Source organism: Fusarium venenatum, assembly GCF_020744135.1.
Source record: "Fusarium venenatum strain MPI-CAGE-CH-0201 chromosome Unknown EDB82scaffold_4, whole genome shotgun sequence".
In the NCBI taxonomy this organism is placed as follows: Eukaryota; Fungi; Ascomycota; class Sordariomycetes; order Hypocreales; family Nectriaceae; genus Fusarium; species Fusarium venenatum.
Window position 1 is genome coordinate 4345433 of NW_027072132.1, and position 17101 is coordinate 4362533.

Consider the following 17101-nt stretch of genomic DNA (forward strand, 5'->3'; position numbering starts at 1 on the left):
TTTGCAAGTATAATAGATAAAAGAAGATATAGAGGGTGTCAAGGTGTGGTGTGGTGTGGTGGATTATATGTTGGCGGGGCAGCGATCAGATTCTTTTGGACACTAATTTTACCTAGGTAGGTACTAAGGTAATTAATTGTACGTTTCTTGCTTGCTCTCAGCCAAGTTACCCAGATATCGAAGTTACATATTCATTTCCCTTTAATGCAAAGATTGCATAACCACATCTTTCACTTCCTAAGTACCAGAATATCAAAGTATTATCCACGCTGGATCTGTTGAACTAGAGCTACCCTGTACAAGGCGGTTAGCAGCCGGTTTTGGCCAAAGGAACCTCTGATTGGTAAAAGCCAAGTCAAATGAATAAGAAGAAACCTAATTAAGAATAGCGCAATGCATTCACCTAAAAAGAGGGGAAATTGCAAAGCCGCAGGACAACAAAAGATAGAACACAATCAGAATACATATCAATTTCGACATACGGGTTCAACAGGATCCGTGTAAACCATTAGACATACTCGCACGTCACTGTGTTGTATCGCTGGCCTGTAGCATGAATTAGTAAGACACAATGACAAACATGCTTCTTGTATCAAGTAAAACTCACCGTTGTAAAGTAGAGTATAGGTAGTAGATGCCGAGAGATAGACTGCCTCTATTTTGCAGTTCAATTCGTAGTACCATTGCCCGTCTGAGCCTTGGCGACGAGAAAGCTGGTCTTCCGGAATATGGCTGACATCGGCCTCAACGTGTGAGAGGATCTTCACATTGTCATCGCGAGCCACCGGTGCATCTCGAGGCAACTGGTCGTTGTAGATTGTCATTTTGATCTTACGGATGCGACCACTGCTGACAGGACCTGTCCAGACAAAGGATGTGAAATAAGGCTCGTTCTCCGACACCTCCGAACCCTGAAAAATGTTAGAATCTCCCGAGTATAATTGACCCTCTAGTGGGTAGCAGAAAAGTTGGCCTCCTAAGTCTTAGGGTATGAAAATAAGTAGCCTAAGGACTATAGCCTAAGGAGCATAAAGTGACCTGCTAATTTCGTCTCTTATGCTTCCAGCGGCCAACTTTTCTGGTACCCTGATGACCATAAAGACTCACCCTAGTAATAAACCACTCCATTGCAAGGACTTTATAGCAGCCATCCAGGCCGCACCACGTTCTGTTGCTCTTGAGGTGGCTGTGCATCTTGTCGTCCCATCGAGCGCGCCACTCCGTGCCGTAGTGCTTTCGAGCCTTGCGGTTCTTCACTCTGACTACAGCAAGTTCCGGCGCGGCATTGGCGAGCCCCTTGAGAACAGCGCCTTGGACAATAGCCTGCCATGCGTTGGGTGGCTGCATAATCTGGATGGAATTGTCGACGGAAATCCTCAGTCGCTCTTTGAGGTAGCTTGAAGCTCCAAAACCACCGACCAGAAGGATGGCGCGGACAGGCACGTTACTAGCCGCGATCTGGTCCTTGACCAACCTGATAACCTCAAGCACGACAGGCTCGAAGATGGTCTTGAGATCTGATGCTTTCAAAGCGAAGCGTCCTCGGCTGATACCGAGAGTCTTGTTGTTGGTCAAACCTGCCACGGGGATGTTGTAGGTTTCGTCGGGCGCAGTGTTCAAGGTGAACTGACGTTTGACCTTCTTCTCAAACACCTCCATGGCTTCGGCCATAACTTCTTCGTCAAAGCCTTCCTCTTTGCCCAGCTTACCTCGAAGATACTTCGCAAAGCGCATGTTGAGGAATGTAGAGCCACAGAGAGCTCCCGAACCAGGAGCCGCTTCTTGAACTTCTAGAATGGGCTTGAGGCCAGTGATAGTGTATGATATCAAGTCGACTGTGCCACCTCCGGCGTCGACCACGACGATGGTATCACCAACTTTCAGTCCATGGGGGTCAAGTCCATGCAAAGCATAAATCGCAGCGGCCTCAGGCTCGGAGACAAGGTGAACCTGCTGCTGTGACACCGAAAGGCCCGAAGCCTTTTGGCATGCCTTCTTTGTCTTGTCCTTGGCTAGATCGCTCCAAATAGCTGGGACGGTGACGACGAATTCGAGAGGGGTGCTGTTCACGATGCTGTCGCCTAGCTTCTCGCGCAGAGTATACAACAGATGGTCACCAAGCTGCGAAATAAAGTCGGTGACAAGCTTGTCTACATTTCGGCCGCCTCGTGCACCATTGGAGCTCAAAGATTGACTCATTGCTTGTAGATCAGGATCGAGGTCTCTTCAAGGCAACAGTTAGTTGGGTATTTGCGTCAAGACTGCAGAAATACTCACAGCTTGAACCATTCAATAACTTCATCTTGGGGTGCAGTGATAGGGATGGAGAAACCCCATTCGATCTTGTCTCCATTGTATCGAAGTTTTGAAGGGACCTTGTCGCTAGATTCTCCTTCTCTGTTGGAACTTGACACGGGCCATTGTGTGATGCAAGTTCGTCTCGTTGGATTGCGACTTTCGGCCCAGGCGACTCCAGAATAGGTCGTGCCAAAATCGATTCCAACAATGATCTTCCGATCAGTAATCTTGAGCTTGTCGAAATCCATGTTGGCTTGTTGGTATACGAGCTGCGAGTTTAGATATGAAGGCGAAAGGCTTGGTTGGATGCCAAATCTCTGTAAGTCTCCTTCGACGAGTCGAGTAGTTTGGGAATGCTGCTCTAAATGGGAGGTATATGTCTTCTAGAGCTAAATACCGGCCGTTTGTGTGACACGCAGCGACTGACGAGTATTAAAAGAAAGAAATAGTATCATGTGAGGGATGAAAGCCTTAAGACTACAATGGTTTGGTAGAAGAGTAGCCTAAATGTTTGACAGGCGAGTTAAGTGAAGGGATGGAAGAAAGGCCGGTCCTCCATAGCTCTGTTTTCTTACTTTGGACGAATACTGTAGGATGGATTGAGTTATAGACCTACACCCTAACTTTGCAGTATTATCTAACCACTTTCCTATTCCCTGATGAGGGGTTTGTTAGGTGTTGAATGCAGTAAGCCCTTTTCTAGACTATTATTCGTTTTTTTGTGTTTTTTTTTGTTTTTTTTTGTTTTGTTTTGCCCAGAAGAATTCTGCCTTGCGTAGAAGTCTACAAGGCTCTACTTCTGTTAAACTTACTGACCAGGCGTGCCCAAGGTCAGGTCGCCCGAGGTTAGCTCAAACCGGGCACTAGTCCAAGCGACTGCGGGTGCGGCTGAGGTCATGAAGGGTCCAAATTAGTACCTAGCTATTGCGGGGGATTGAACGCCCTGCAGCGCAAGGTACCTATGAGGGTGCGTCGATCAACGGGGTTCATTGTAGAGGCTTTTTGGACGACCCATCTTGAGACTCGGCTTGATGTGAGAGCCCAGACGACTCGTGATGAATCAAATTAAACAGATACCTATATGCCCTTTACCTTGTACAGCCAGCAAACTCATTATGCATTTTTGTATTTATGATATTTGACGAATCCTAATTGCGCGAGCTATCAGGCTATAGATAAACTTGACAAGGTCTTGATTTCTGCTTCGCCCAGTCCATGAATACACCTTAAAGAATATCATCTGACTTATCTAAAACAGAGACAAACAAGATAACGGAATGTATACTCAGTCTGTACAGCCTCTGGTTATACCTAGAGTGCCCTACCTGAAACTAAGTAGAAGTAGGCAGCCATTTACAGGGCATTTCGTGTCAAGCCAATGAGTAGGTCGATGCAGTCTGCCTCTGATACCGGCACCCCCTCCCTTCCTTCCGTGCTATTGCACAATGCAATCAGCCTCTTCTTTACTTGGAATGCCTATAGACAACTCACATCACCATTTCAGCCATTCTGCCCATTCTAGGTTGATCCGTTGTCTGTCAAGCTGCAGGTATCCGACAGACGAAACGTTTCGCCTTCCATTCTACATCTTTGTCTACGCTGCATTCTTATTGCAGCACTGCATCATACTTCACTCGGGCCATTGCACTCATCTTTAGTCCATCAGTCGTCATTCATCAGATCGGTAAAATAGTGACATTGTCCTACTATCCAACTGTCTTCCCCTGCGTCGTCTTGTCTCGGCCACCAAACCTACCTATCTCTGACCAGTCTCTCAACAATGGCCCCTCCTTCCGTCCCTCCAAAAGAGCCCATTGAAGAGGTCAAGCCAGTCTCTGGTACCCCAAACAGGACAAAAGAAGAGCCGCGCACCAAGAGCCACTCTGGTTCTACGCCGGGTCAGAAAGAAAGCAAGCGAGAAGGTCAGGAAATTTCACGTTCCCCTGAGAAGCGGCTCCATAAGACATCGTCCGCAAACCCAAAAATGCTTGACAGTTTAGAAAACGGTGACTGGGTTGAGATACCATCCGGAGAACGGGTTCAAGAGTCAAATGTGCAAACCCAGTCAGCCTTGCACGATCTGATGGAGCTGGACAGCTCTCCCGCTGCTGAACAAGCTTTCAGCCATGACAGTGTCTCGCAGCCGTCAACAATGCTAAAGGCTGATTTAGCACCCTCCACTGAATTTCAGTCGCTCGAGGAGCTTGCCGGTTTCGAAAACAACAACACAGCCGACTGCAACGAGAAGCTGCGTGAACAAAACTGCCAACTTGACTGCCGCATCAAGGACCTTCAGAGACAACTATCTGCGCTCACCACGGACAAACAAATCGCAGAAGAAAAGTCAGACATGCTATCAGAGAAATTAAACAGCTTGAAGCAAAGAATGAGTTCCAACATGACAGAGGTGGAGATCAGCAGTGAGGCGTTGGCAGACAAGGTAGAAGAGCTAGGGAAAGAGAATCGTGCGCTCAGGGAACAACTCAACGACGCACAGTCTCACATTTTTAGCCTTCAGCCCTACCGTAAGGAACTGACCTCGGAAGAGGTTGGACAGGTACGTTACTCCTCCTCTCTTTCTCACGTGTACATTCTATACATGCTTGCTGATTTCTGGACCCTAGGAGTACGATGCTCTCGTCGAACAAGTTCAGGACTGGGTTCAAAAGTTCATGGATCCGTGGTTGGACGATCATCAAGAAGGAGTTGATGCCCTCCTCAGTAATGCCAAGAGGCGAGCAGTAGATGCTACCAGATTTAAACACCTCTTGTACCAGTACCCCGATCTGATCCATGGCTCAAGCTTCCCAGAAACCGACGAGGATATCATCACATCTGTGATCATGAGATATCTGCACGACCACATCTTTCAGACTGTTCTGTATGGCATGATTGCCCGTTACGTCGAAGTCATAAGCTTCATCGAGAAGGAAATGCAAATGTCGGTCGAGCCCAAGAGAGGTATGTTCACATTGATAAACAAAATTCACTCACCATACTTGAAAACCCGGCTGACTCGCACAAAGATCTTTTCTCTGTGAGAACATGGACTGCTGAAGCGTATAACGCCCTTCTCAGTTCTCCCCAATTCAAGGCGGTTCGTAACGAACGACGCGAGGCCATGACACGCGAACTCGCAAACATACTCAAAATATTCTTTAAGAAGGATCAGTTCAACTGGTTCTGCCAGAATACGTGTCAACGAGTCGTCGCGCCCGCAATGAAACTCTACGAGAAGCTACAAATTTCAACCAACCACTTTTACCTTGACATCAATTCCTTTATCGTCAGAGCTGGAGGTCAGCTTACCACATCTACCGATTTTATCGACACACTCGAGAATCTCGACTGCAAGAACGTGCTGCAGAACCGAAAGACATTCAACTTGGGAAAACTTGACCCGCCACCATCCAAGAAGGAGCTTTACCACCGTTTGCACAACGTCTGCACTGTGGTACCGGCCTTGTACATGAGACAGATTGGACAGCGAGATGCTATCAAGGATCCCATCGTGGTTCGGAAGCAGCAGATGCTGGTTGCATGGGGACCAGAGGAGACACGCAATGCGTACCAAGAGAACGGCGATCGAACGCTCGTGTCGCATTTGTACGGCTTCAAGGGCACTGGAGAAGGGTGGACATCCTTCCTGAGGTGATGAATACAAATAGCAGGCAACTTGATGACAATGCTTTAGGGAAGGGGAATGTTCACAGATCATGAACGACGGTTGCATAGCGACGGGCCATGATCCTATTGTCTTCCTGTTATGAACACGAACGCGTGACGATCACAACGAGATGTCGATTTGACCAATGCTCATGATGTCTCGTACTACCTTTACATAGTATAATCGCCGATGGCAGTATCCCATCACTACAGCATAAGATTAGATTATAAATGCCGGTGCCTCGAAAGACACTCAACATAAATTGTACCGTGCTTGAAGCACACACACAATATCCCTATGGCCACAACTAGGCATACACAGCATCCCAGGTATCCAGAACACCAAGCTACATGATAAAAAGGGGGTAAAATAAATGGAACGAATGCAAAATTTCGTTCAAGAGACAAAAGAATGAGCATCAACGAGAAATAGAAACGAAACAATAGGCAATAAAGAAATAAAAGCCCAGCCCTTCTTTAATCGTCAAGAGGGTGGCGAGGTATAGCACACTGTATATCCATTCATCCCATTCTCCTACTTCCGCACCTCATCTCTGTTTCCCCAAGGTGGTCCAACCCTGGCTCCTCTAGTTGTGAATACATGACTCCTTTCTCTGTTTCCCATTTAGGCCGGAAGCCTTTTTATAGTTGAAATTAGAAAGACAAAGGAAGTATAAGATGAACCTGTCTAGGTTTGTTCATGCCACTGTCTCATTTCAGTGGTTGCAAATACTCGTCTTCTCGGCGTCGAGATGCCTTTTCGTCAAAGCCAACACTGCGTCGGCCAAAATAAGCCCGGAAGTAGTTCTACTCCTCGTCCAGGCTTCCCATCATGCCATTGCCTTTGCCTTTGCGGCCCAGCTTGAGCATGCTGAATCTCTTGCGGACGCTGCCCTTCCTGCTGACAAGTTTGTTCTCGGTGGGCTTGTCGTTGTTATTATTATTATTGTCGCCACCTCCGAATTGCTGGTCGAGACTTCCGCGACCGCTGAGGCCTCCAGGGGATTCAGGGTGTTTCTCGTCTTGGGACGGCGCACGGAAGAAGCTGTGTCGGCGGCCCTGCTCTTTACTTTGGCCTTGACTTAGAGAGCGACTGAGGTTGCTTGCGGTCTCGATGTCTCCATTTGCTTCCTCAGGCTCGGTTGGCAACTCGGGTTCCTTCTTCTTGCTACCGCCGAGGAAGCTTAGTCGCGTGCCTCGCTTCGAAACCGGTCTAATCACTGAAGCCTCTTCTGTGGTGACGCCGTTGACGGCGATGCCAGCGTTCTTGTTCTTGGGGCTTGCTGAAGAGGAACGAGATGACCGTTTCCAAGTTGGTGAAGGAGTTGCAACAAGCTCGCGCTGTGGTTGAGGAGGAGTAAAGTGTGCGATTTCTGGCGCGAATGTGCTCTCAAAACCTGTGTGGATCAGTAAGATGGACCGGGCTTCTTTCGGATCTTGACTTACATCTATGAAGCTCGTCGTGTTTCTGGCTGAGGAGCTCATTGGAACTTCGAGAGAACATGGCCAGACACCTCTTGATCATAATAGCATGATCGACAAGTGCCATTTTAATCGCGCTATCTTGGGGAGTCAGTTCTATCTCCGCCACTTCCTCTTCCTCCTCTTCCTCGGCATCTTCATCGGCCGCCTTGGGTTCTGGCAGCAATTGTCGGTAACAAGCGACGCTATTCTCAGAGATAGGGTTCACTGATACGCTGACTGCGTCGAGGAGCAGCTGCGCATGGTCTCCGTTACCGTCGGCTACTCGATGTTCGAGGGCGGTCATCTCTTGGGTCTTGCGAACAATGCGTTCCAGGGCTGTTTCGTGAGCACTGAGACTAATCTCTTGGGTATCAACGACTTCGCTACGACGAAGAATCGTAGGGAAGGCATCGGCAGTCGTAAACACCAACTTCTCGGCAGAGTGCTCCTTGACAGGGCCGGTTGTGTTACGCCGTATGGAGATGGAAAAGGTCTGAGAGTGAGAGGAGAGAAGGAAATCTCGAATCACTTGTGGAACTCGTGCGCGTTGGAAGACTTGGTGGCTTAGATCACGGTGAGGCGTGACAGCCGAGACAACCAGAAATTGGCCCTCGACATCGTCAACGTCTCCCCCAGTGACAATCTGAGCAGCTGGATGCTGCTCCTGCATACGATCTGTAAAGGCTGAGGCGCGTTCGCTAGGAGATCCTTCGTATATGAACTCTTTATCTCGGAGGTTTGCATGAAACCCAAGTCCCTTGTAGACAACCTTGAAATATTTGGGAATAATCTTGTCGCTCTTTGAGATGGTCTCGTAAATCGTTGCGATTGCCCGCTCGGCCCTGGCAAGCTTGGAGAAATCGAAGATATTGCTCTCGTATTGCGCCTGTAGTTCCTTGTAGGCTGCCAAAGCGTGGCTCCACGAATCTCCATCTTCGAAATACTTGATCATATCGAAGTATAGCCGTTCCTTTCGCTCAAACTGTGTCTGCGCTGGGAAGTCTGGGTCTGGGAGAGCGGGTGTTTGGCTAGTCGGGTCCCATTCGTATAGGTCAGCATGAAGTCGTAGAGCCAGGCCTGCTTCGGTGTAGTTTCGCGATTCGGCTTGCAGATCTGCAAGTTGGTGTACGTAACGAACAAAGATTTCCTCCTTCTGCATATCGCGGAGGAATTCCATGAGTCTGAGACGATTGATGAGGTTCGAGGCTTCGCCCGTATCATCGCTGCTGTGTACAGCGACAAGAAGATCGAGGAATTCGTCAATGGTGCCGACAAATTCACGTATAGCAGTGTATAATGGCTCGTCAGGTATATCTGCCAGGGGCTCGAACCGTTCAAGAAGTTCGTGAATGAACAACTTTTGAAGGATACTCTCAGTTAATGGCTTCTCCTTGAAGAACAAATCCAAACGATCAATCGTCTCTGTTTGAATAATTGATAGGTCTTCACTCAGAGTCCATTCGCTGACAATCATTGTTTGCAGCACCTCAACCGCCATGCGTCGAAGACCCTCGTGCACGCTAAGACATAACTCCACAATTGGGCCAACAAGTGCAGGAACATATTGCACCTGGTAGCCTCCCATCTTTGAAAGATTGTACCGGTTCTGTTCGTCGGATGTAGTCTCCCATCCGATAGCCTCCCACGTTTGGCGCAGGAGCTCAGCACCATGTTCTCGGACATCACCCGCAATCTTCCATACTGCTCTTCGTTTCTGTTCTGGGAAAGTTTCCAATGCAAGAGACGTGCTGCCCACCAGCTTGAGAAGGGTCGTGAAGAAGAGCTTCCATAGTTCAGTATTAAAAGTCTCTGCTTCCTCTGGCTCAGGGAGGAATGATTCCAGCATAGTACCAGCAAGATACTCAAGTGTCCGCATAGTCGATTTGTGATGATGGATGTGCACACTCAACCATTCTAGGGGATATGCCTCTCCCTTGAGAATGCTCATGTGTACTCTAAGCAGATTTTCTAGTAAAGTGGTCAAGTCGTCCTCGGCAAGCTCAAGTTGCATGCCTGAGGGTGAATTAGATATCGAAGACAAAATAGCAGAAAGCTCGACCAAGGCTTCGTCGAATTGAAGGTCGTCATTAACAGGCTTAGTTGGGAAAGGGTATGATGATGGGAAAAGAAGAGAAAGTCGATCCTTTGGTTTGCAAGGAGCCGCAAGGATCACCAAGTAGGAATCAATTATTTTAGGAATGTGGTCGGGAATCTCGGAGCCAAGGTAATCAATCTGACTGGCCAGGACAGAGCAACATAGACGGATTTGGTCTCTCCATTGATCTGTCATCTCTCCTGTGTGACCCCAGTGAGGAGTAATCCATCTCACGGTGTTGGTGCTCAAGGCTAATTTCTGGTCGGGGTGGGCGAACAGGTCTAGCTTGCTGTAATTGATAATCAGTACAAGCTTATAAAGAATGAGCTTGCCTTTGACATCAGTGCATGAGTCCATGAAGTCAATCGCGATATGCAGGATTTCCTCCGTGTTTAGCAGACCAGCAAGCTCTGGTAACCACTGATGAAAATGCTGAACAGCGAGAGTCTGTGTTCCAACAAGTGCAGGGGCAGAGTTGCGCATCATCGCGTCAAGAGCCTTAAAAATGGCACGGAGCTCGCGTGTAAACCCCGTTGTGTTGGAGGTGATGCCAATGCCAGCTTCCTTTTCTTTTTGTTGATTTCTTGCATGAGTGATGAATTTAAGGATGTGCCTGACAACCTTGAATGTAGCACGCAGCTTCCGGGCGGTCTCGGGTTCAGTAGGGTTCTGAAGAAGTCGAGTGAACGACCGCATCAAACATGGCGTTGAAAAGGGGTAGTTGAACAGATTCTCGGCATACTGATCGACCAAAGGTCCTAAGTTGAATCTTCGGTCGTGGACAATGCCCAAAACTCTGACCAGAGCAGTGAACACAAGATCCTCAAATTCGTGACTGCCCGAGTATTCCACGAGGATTCCAAACAGGCCGTCCAATACATCATTGAGCAGCTTGACCACCTCGATCTCAGGTACAAAAATGAGCTGCTTAAGCACACCAGGAACCTCCTCTCGCTGAAGATCTCTCCATTTCAAAAGTCCAAGTATTACCCTGTCCTGTGAGAATCGAGTGCTACAGAGGTATGTGTCGGTACGGAGAACAGTAAGAGGGCCGTTGTCATCAGCTGCGTGGTCATCCTTGCCTTGGGGGCTCCACAAGAGCGATAGATATCCACCCTTTCCGGTTGGCCCAGGCTGTGCGGTCGAGGTGTGCTCATCTATCTTATAGAGCAGCAGACCATGTCGACCGTCACGTATGAACGCCCCCTGGTCCCACAATGGTATGTGAGCAATGGCGAATGGAGGGTTAGGCATATCAGACACAAACATGACGATATGAGCTTGTGACACGTCATTAGGAGCCAAAGAAAGACGCAGTGTTTGGTTCCAGGGCTCCCCTCTTTCTGCGGCTATCGATTTAAAGGTGCTTAACGGCTCTGTATTTGAGGAAGCGAATATGCAGTTATCGATTCGCTCTCCAGAGGTCTTCCTAACCTCGAGAGTTATCTGTAGGTTGTTACCATGGATACTGGAGGGCATTGCTGTTGCACTGCCGCCAAATCGTGACAGGAGGTTCTGTTTGCCAAGTATGGCATCTTTCAAGGTGAAGTAGATGTCTGAGCGAGGTCTTGTAGGGGCGCCGGAGAATCCCATTTTGTTTGTCTTGGCCACCCCTGACAGCATAGTCGGGGTGGATTTTATGAGAATGTCAGCGTCTGTGTGGTTAAAGCTCTTGAGCTGTAGCTGTAATCGATCTCCCCTTCGGGACTTCTCGTAGTGTCCAGATGGGCTATCCAGTAATTCCTTGACCAACGGGTCCCAATCATCAGCATCATTCTCGCCCGCGTGTCTCAACGAGGATGACCATATACTCATCAAATGCTCGACTTCATCGTCTTGTTTCATAATTGGGTTCAGCCGTAAAACGCCGAGGCCGATTGTGCGATCCGCGGCTTGTGTACCATCTGCTGGACTTCCAGTTTTTGATCCCGCCGTACTTGGCGGCCCGGAACCCTCTCGGCTCTCAGAACCGGACATTGAATGTCGTCCGTCATTCTGCTCGGCAACAGCGTCCATCCGTGACACAGGTGAGCCTCGAGAAATACCCCTCGAGCTCTTGCTACCCCACATAAGACTTCTTCTTGATTTGATGCCGCCTGAGGAATTCGGTTTCGTTGGGTCTCTGGGATACGAAGCTGATGGTGCGGTTCCGGATCGAGATAGAGATTGCGGAGGGATAATCTGATGAGACGCCAATACTTTGACCACGAGGAATAGCTCGGCTTCTGCCGAAGGTACATCGCCCACATCTTGAGAAGACAGGTCTGTGAAAAGCGTTTTTGTTTGAACGTGCTTGGCCAAGTTGACAAGTGTGCCGCCTGCGGGTATCCTGACGGTGAATCCTTCTGAGAGAACAGAAGGCTGGCCATATGCAGGCTTGCTGACGAGGTAGAATACAAGGGAGGTCTCCTCAATTGAAGCACCAGCAAAACCTTTGATATCAACCATGAGGTGATGCAAGGCGGTCAGCTCAGCTGTAGACTGTGGGGGTTCATCCAGCAGACTCATCACAGATTGCAACTTGGTAACCTTGACAATACAATCGTCGGCTGTCAAGACCCTTCCTCGAGCTTCGGGATCCCGAACAATGACCTCTCCTCCACAGAGCTTGTTCACCCGTACCAAGTCCCACACTGTCTTTTCGCGTAGACGGTCGTATTCGTGAGCAGTAAGGACGTTATATAGAAATTGTTGACGATGTAAGTTGAGGTTTGTGATTAGCTGTGAGAGCTGGTCGAGACGGCCATACTGTCGAGAAAGAAGGAGCTCGTGCAAGTTGGTAGAGTGCCACTCTCTAAGGCATGAAGCAATCTCGTCGATCAAGGGTTCTGAAAGCGATGTCGGTGTCTCGTCTCCAATCTTCAACATCGGCACAGGTGCAGCAGGGCGTGGGGCATCGGGGTCTCTTAACACGGGCACAGAGAGGCTGCCCAGAGTGCCATTAGGAAGTTCTCTGAAAGGGGTGCGGCTGCTGGAGATGGTTGACCTGTTTCCTTCCTTGCGACTTTTGCGAGCTGAATTATTCGTCACGCCGCTCTTGGCAGAATCACTTGCGCGTGGCATATCACCATCTACGGCGGGGCCATCACTCGCTGTGTCGTCGTCTTCTTCGCCCTCGTCTGGTTCTCCCAGCATTTCTCGAACCTCGACACAGCTTCTAGGGAAGATTCCGCTGAACACACGCGCCTCGAGGGTTTGACCCTTGACAGAAGTCAAGCCAGCCAGCAGACTGGGAGGCGCTACCAGGTAACCGCGCAGCCAGTTGCCGTCTGGCGTCTCCTCGATAATATAGAGCTCATCGCCAATTTCAAGAGGAAGGTCGGCCGGGCTAGATGCGGGAAACGGAAAGGTCGCGACGGCGAACGCGATGCGGGGGAGAGGCTGCCAGGGCATTGAAGATCTTCGCTGAGCCGGACCGACTTTATAGAGGGAGTTCAGATTAACAGCCGTCGGTGCTAGGACTTGTCGAGGATTTCGCAGTTGGGGGTCGGCAACGGCGAGGTAAGAGATATCTTTACGGTTCGAGAGAGTCGGGTTTCAAGTTGGTGGTCGGGACGTTTGGTCTTTGTTGTACTGGAGAATTCATCAAGATATTCAAATATCAGGGCGCAGTGTTAGGAGCTGTTGTTGAACAGATGCTCCGTTGGCCAATCGCAGGCTCATGGATTTTGGGTTCGGCTCGGTTATCAGAAAAAGAAAAAGCGACGAGCACGGCGCAAAGAAGTGGTTTTTTTGGTAGAATTATATTCAATCGCGCCGACTTTGAACAAATTCGTTGTTGTTGAATGAACTGTTTGGCTGGCAGCCACAGTCAGGTCACTCAAAATTCAGAACCCCTGAGCAAACGCGAAATAAGGTAGCTTGCGGCGGGTTCTGGCAAGGGTTCTAGATCAAGGAGTGGCCTCAGCCTTTTGCGTGGGATGGGATGGGGGATATGAATGGAGGTGGGTTGGACTAAAGAACTGAGAAAGGAATTGGCCAAGGTACAGACAGTACTAGTGTGAAACAAATGAAGAAGAAAAAATAAGATATTCAAAGAATAGGTAGTGAAGTAAAAGAATTAAACAGAATCGGACAATAGGAAAAGCCTGTATATTTCTGAACGGGAAAAAGGTTGAAGGGAAAGTGACTTGACTTGAGAGAGGCTAGAAACTGAGAATGAATAACGTGCTAAGAGAGTCAAAAAAGGATGGACTAACGATGTGTAGTAAGATCGAATCCAATACCAATAGGTACCAATACCAAACGGTCCCAGGTTTCGGGAGTTCTAATTCTAGGGCTGTCTGCTACCGACAGGTAATTTGGCAAAAGGGATCCAAAACCTAACATATCTGCTACACAGATACATAATATATGGATATCTTTTGGGTTATAGACAATCGTTATTTGCTTTTGAAGTTACAGGGTCTAGTCTCCCAATCTCAATTCCATCTCCACTACTGTACGGTATGTGCTCCAAGTTAATGAGTGTGGATCGACGAGAAGGTCAAGTTTGATAAGACATACAGGGCCATGAAGAAACTGTTTCCCCTAGCTGCAGGCAGTCTTGCACACCACCTAACATTAATGAGACGACATTATTTATCCTCAAGTACAGAGTAATAGATATACCACGGCTAATCTTCAGATGAAACGAAGAATGATAACGCGCCCGGTCCTCAAACCGGCTCGTGTCAGTCTTGTCATTAGTACGATATCCACTCATGATGGCCTGTATACATACATGCTCCCCTCGGTACTAAAGTTCATTCATCCAATCTGCAGGGTTCGCATCTTTCATTCCCGAGATTTGACTTTTGGACAAATCATCAGCATGAATAAATTGTGCATATGTAGTTGAATGATGGGTTACCCCTGCTTTATGCTGTGCCTGTGCGATGCACGAATTCTACCGCCACCAACCTTGCATCAAAGGAATGACATGTCTCACGATAGCTTCGAAGGGGTTGCCAAACCGCCGGTTTTGCGATAGTACTGCACGTACTGTATGTACGGACATAAACGAACGCTTATTCCCGATGATCACCTTTACAACCGCATCAACATCTCTGCAAGTGATAACTGAATGTATCCTAACATCGAATTGACTCTCTCAAATACCTGAACCAGACATTTCTTTATTCCAATGCACCTACTACACATGGCAGCTGGAATTTAAACCTCCCGCTCTGAGACACCTCGCGCGATTATAATCCGCAAGAATGCTTTACTCCATCCCTGCGTCAACCCTTCATCCACCTAAATTCTTTCACCATGTGCCACCGTTGCTCTGATAATGCATGGCTTCATCGATGAGGTGCAATGCGCTGTTGATCGTGTGCCACCACATCTGTCCAGCACATACAATATCAACCAAATCGGGACGAACTATACCTCACACAGAGAGCTGAACATCTCTGTTGGGTTCTGTGAAACACGCTAGTTATCAATAATGTGTGAGTGTGTGGTTGTTCCAAAAATTCACGATGTTGGCCTTTGGTCTTGAAAACCTGCCTAATAAGCAAGGGACAAAAAAGATGGTCGATAACTGACACAACCATCACATATACGTTCTCTCACAGACCTTGCGCTTAAGAAATAGAGTAAAGTTAACAACATTTATACATGGTTAAGCCAAACGCCTAACTAACGTTATTACATTAGAGTAGTGCCCAATGTAAGGCTACCCTAAACTATGTCGCACTTACATCAGTGGCAGTCGTATAGGAGGGTACAAGGCTAAATTAAGTGCACGATATAATTCGAGAGGTTGCAACACAAATTTGGTCATATCGATTTCAGCTCATGCATTCAACACGCGTCATTGACTATTACTTATTCTCGAGACTTGAACCTCGAATATACATACTGCACTGTACTGTACCTGCAGTTAAAGTCCAGCTGTTTTCGGTTAATTAACCGCCGGCAGTTTGAGCTGATATAATATTAACCATCCTTGCTCTTAAGAGGGGAACCCGTTGTCGTTGTAATCTGATACCCACTTCGATGAACACTTTAGAGCTGATCTTTATCCCAATTAACTCCTCCGTTACACCACGAGCTGTCCATCCTGCCGTCGTCGCTGCTTGGCTAGAGAGGACAGACTAGGAAGGAGGCCAACCACCTTGAGTGCTTCACACTCAGATGTCTACATACCAAGATGCTTTGCACATGAATTGCGTTGGTGTGTTCTTTATCACTATAATGCTATTTGGTGAGGACACCAGAATCCTGTCCATCTATACAAGCAACTCTTAAGCTCACCAAGAGCCGTTACCTTGCACGATGCTATAACTAACTGCCATGTCCCCCAAGCGCACCCCACACGTCAGGCTCTCTCACAAGATGTATGCAGTCGGTCATAATTCCCAATGAGGCAGTCCATAGCAGCAACATCTGCGCTACGGACCAAGAATCATTGTATAATCCGCCAATTCGATGCTTCTATATAACCTCGTGGCTGCATAGACCCTGCGATTTAACGTAGTATCTCGGAAGTGGGGGTGTAAAGATGCTCTTCATAAGTTAAACAGTTCCCCAAGTTGAGAGGCCGACTTCCCAGTCTGTAATATTCTGATCAGACCCAGAGTCCGATTCCCACACGCTTGGAGCACTCGATACACTCACTTTACTACTCAAGGTTTTCCTGTTCTGTAGTCTTGAGTCGCGTTCTAACATCACAACGAACAAGATGGTACAAATCGCTCAACTCCTGTCGGGCATTGCTCTCGCTTCAGGCGTACTCGGATCACCTATTGAGCGACGTGCCGTCATCAACCACGACGCCGTCGTTGGCTTCCCAGAGACTGTCCCATCGGGCACTGCTGGAGCGCTGTATCTCAAATACAAGCCTTTCGTCAAGACATTCAATGGATGTGTCTCCTTCCCCGCTGTTGACGCCCAAGGCAACACAGGGTACGTATCCTCTTCTCTTGGTGCGTTTCAACTCAAGACTGATTTTGGTTGTAGCGGAGGACTGGCCACAAGTGGTTCATCCTCGAGCGGCTGCAGCTCGAGCACTGGTCAGGTGTATGCTCGAGGCGGCAGCTACAACGGCCGATACGCCATCATGTACTCGTGGTATATGCCAAAGGATTCACCCTCGCCAGGCCTGGGACACCGTCATGACTGGGAGAACGCCGTGATCTGGCTGTCCAGTCAAAGCACAAGCGCCAGTGTTGTTGGCATGGCTGTTTCTCAGCACGGCGGATATGACAGGAGGAGCTCAGGCACTTTCTCGGGCAATAGTCCTTTGGTGGGCTATACCGCCATCTGGCCGACCAACCATCAAATGATCTTTACTGACACGAAGGGTGGCCAGCAGCCCTTGATAGCCTGGGAGAGTTTGCCTGCTGCGGCTCGCACGGCGTTGACGAACACTGACTTTGGCAGCGCCAACGTTCCTTTCAAGGACGGTGCCTTTGAGTCGAACTTGGGCAAGGCGGCTATCTAAGCAGACGTATCCAATTCTTGAGGGCCAGGGACATTGTGATGGAAGTAAAGCAACAGCTCGAGGTTTCAATGATGAGTGTGCTTTATAGTGTGAGAGTTTCCTAGATAGCCTGCTAGTATTGTCGTTCTCGTAAATACTATTATTTA

The 17101-nt window shown here is 48.4% G+C and overlaps 5 protein-coding genes across 5 annotated transcripts; 2 read left to right on the forward strand and 3 right to left on the reverse strand.

The window, feature by feature from the left end:
- Window positions 1-71: 71 nt before the first annotated feature.
- On the reverse strand, window positions 72-912 carry EDB82DRAFT_515343 (uncharacterized protein). The gene has a single exon (XM_065608980.1). It carries the CDS (start codon window positions 822-824, stop codon window positions 468-470), a length of 357 nt encoding a protein of 118 aa, XP_065463418.1. The 5' UTR covers window positions 825-912; the 3' UTR covers window positions 72-467.
- Window positions 913-932: 20 nt separating this feature from the next.
- Window positions 933-2746, reverse strand: EDB82DRAFT_324321 (uncharacterized protein). Its single transcript, XM_025738478.2, has 2 exons — window positions 2278-2746; window positions 933-2224 (listed from the first exon to the last, which is right to left on the reverse strand). Exons 1-2 carry the CDS (start codon window positions 2544-2546, stop codon window positions 1042-1044), a joined length of 1452 nt encoding a protein of 483 aa, XP_025593235.2. The 5' UTR covers window positions 2547-2746; the 3' UTR covers window positions 933-1041.
- Window positions 2747-4078: 1332 nt separating this feature from the next.
- Window positions 4079-5953, forward strand: EDB82DRAFT_529967 (uncharacterized protein; the record flags this gene model as incomplete). Its single annotated transcript, XM_025738479.2, has 3 exons — window positions 4079-4855; window positions 4923-5259; window positions 5325-5953. 3 exons carry the CDS (start codon window positions 4079-4081, stop codon window positions 5951-5953), a joined length of 1743 nt encoding a protein of 580 aa, XP_025593236.2.
- A 624-nt stretch (window positions 5954-6577) lies between these two features.
- On the reverse strand, window positions 6578-13292 carry EDB82DRAFT_324375 (uncharacterized protein). Its single transcript, XM_025738480.2, has 2 exons — window positions 7411-13292; window positions 6578-7361 (listed from the first exon to the last, which is right to left on the reverse strand). Exons 1-2 carry the CDS (start codon window positions 12914-12916, stop codon window positions 6772-6774), a joined length of 6096 nt encoding a protein of 2031 aa, XP_025593237.2. The 5' UTR covers window positions 12917-13292; the 3' UTR covers window positions 6578-6771.
- A 2901-nt stretch (window positions 13293-16193) lies between these two features.
- EDB82DRAFT_548373 (necrosis inducing protein) lies at window positions 16194-16955 on the forward strand (the record flags this gene model as incomplete). Its single annotated transcript, XM_025738481.2, has 2 exons — window positions 16194-16417; window positions 16472-16955. The coding sequence occupies 2 exons, from the start codon at window positions 16194-16196 to the stop codon at window positions 16953-16955; spliced, it is 708 nt and encodes a 235-aa protein (XP_025593238.1).
- Between the last annotated feature and the right edge of the window lie 146 nt (window positions 16956-17101).

Excerpts from the sequence above, each read along its gene's own strand:
- EDB82DRAFT_324375 (XM_025738480.2), bottom strand. The coding sequence starts at position 12,916 with ATGCCCTGGCAGCCTCTCCCCCGCATCGCGTTCGCCGTCGCGACCTTT. Across the intron at positions 7,362-7,410 it reads ACACGACGAGCTTCATAGAT|GTTTTGAGAGCACATTCGCG; the intron begins GTAAGTCAAGAT and ends TGATCCACACAG.
- EDB82DRAFT_515343 (XM_065608980.1), bottom strand. The coding sequence starts at position 824 with ATGACAATCTACAACGACCAGTTGCCTCGAGATGCACCGGTGGCTCGC.
- EDB82DRAFT_324321 (XM_025738478.2), bottom strand. The coding sequence starts at position 2,546 with ATGGATTTCGACAAGCTCAAGATTACTGATCGGAAGATCATTGTTGGA. Across the intron at positions 2,225-2,277 it reads GTTATTGAATGGTTCAAGCT|AGACCTCGATCCTGATCTAC; the intron begins GTGAGTATTTCT and ends GTTGCCTTGAAG.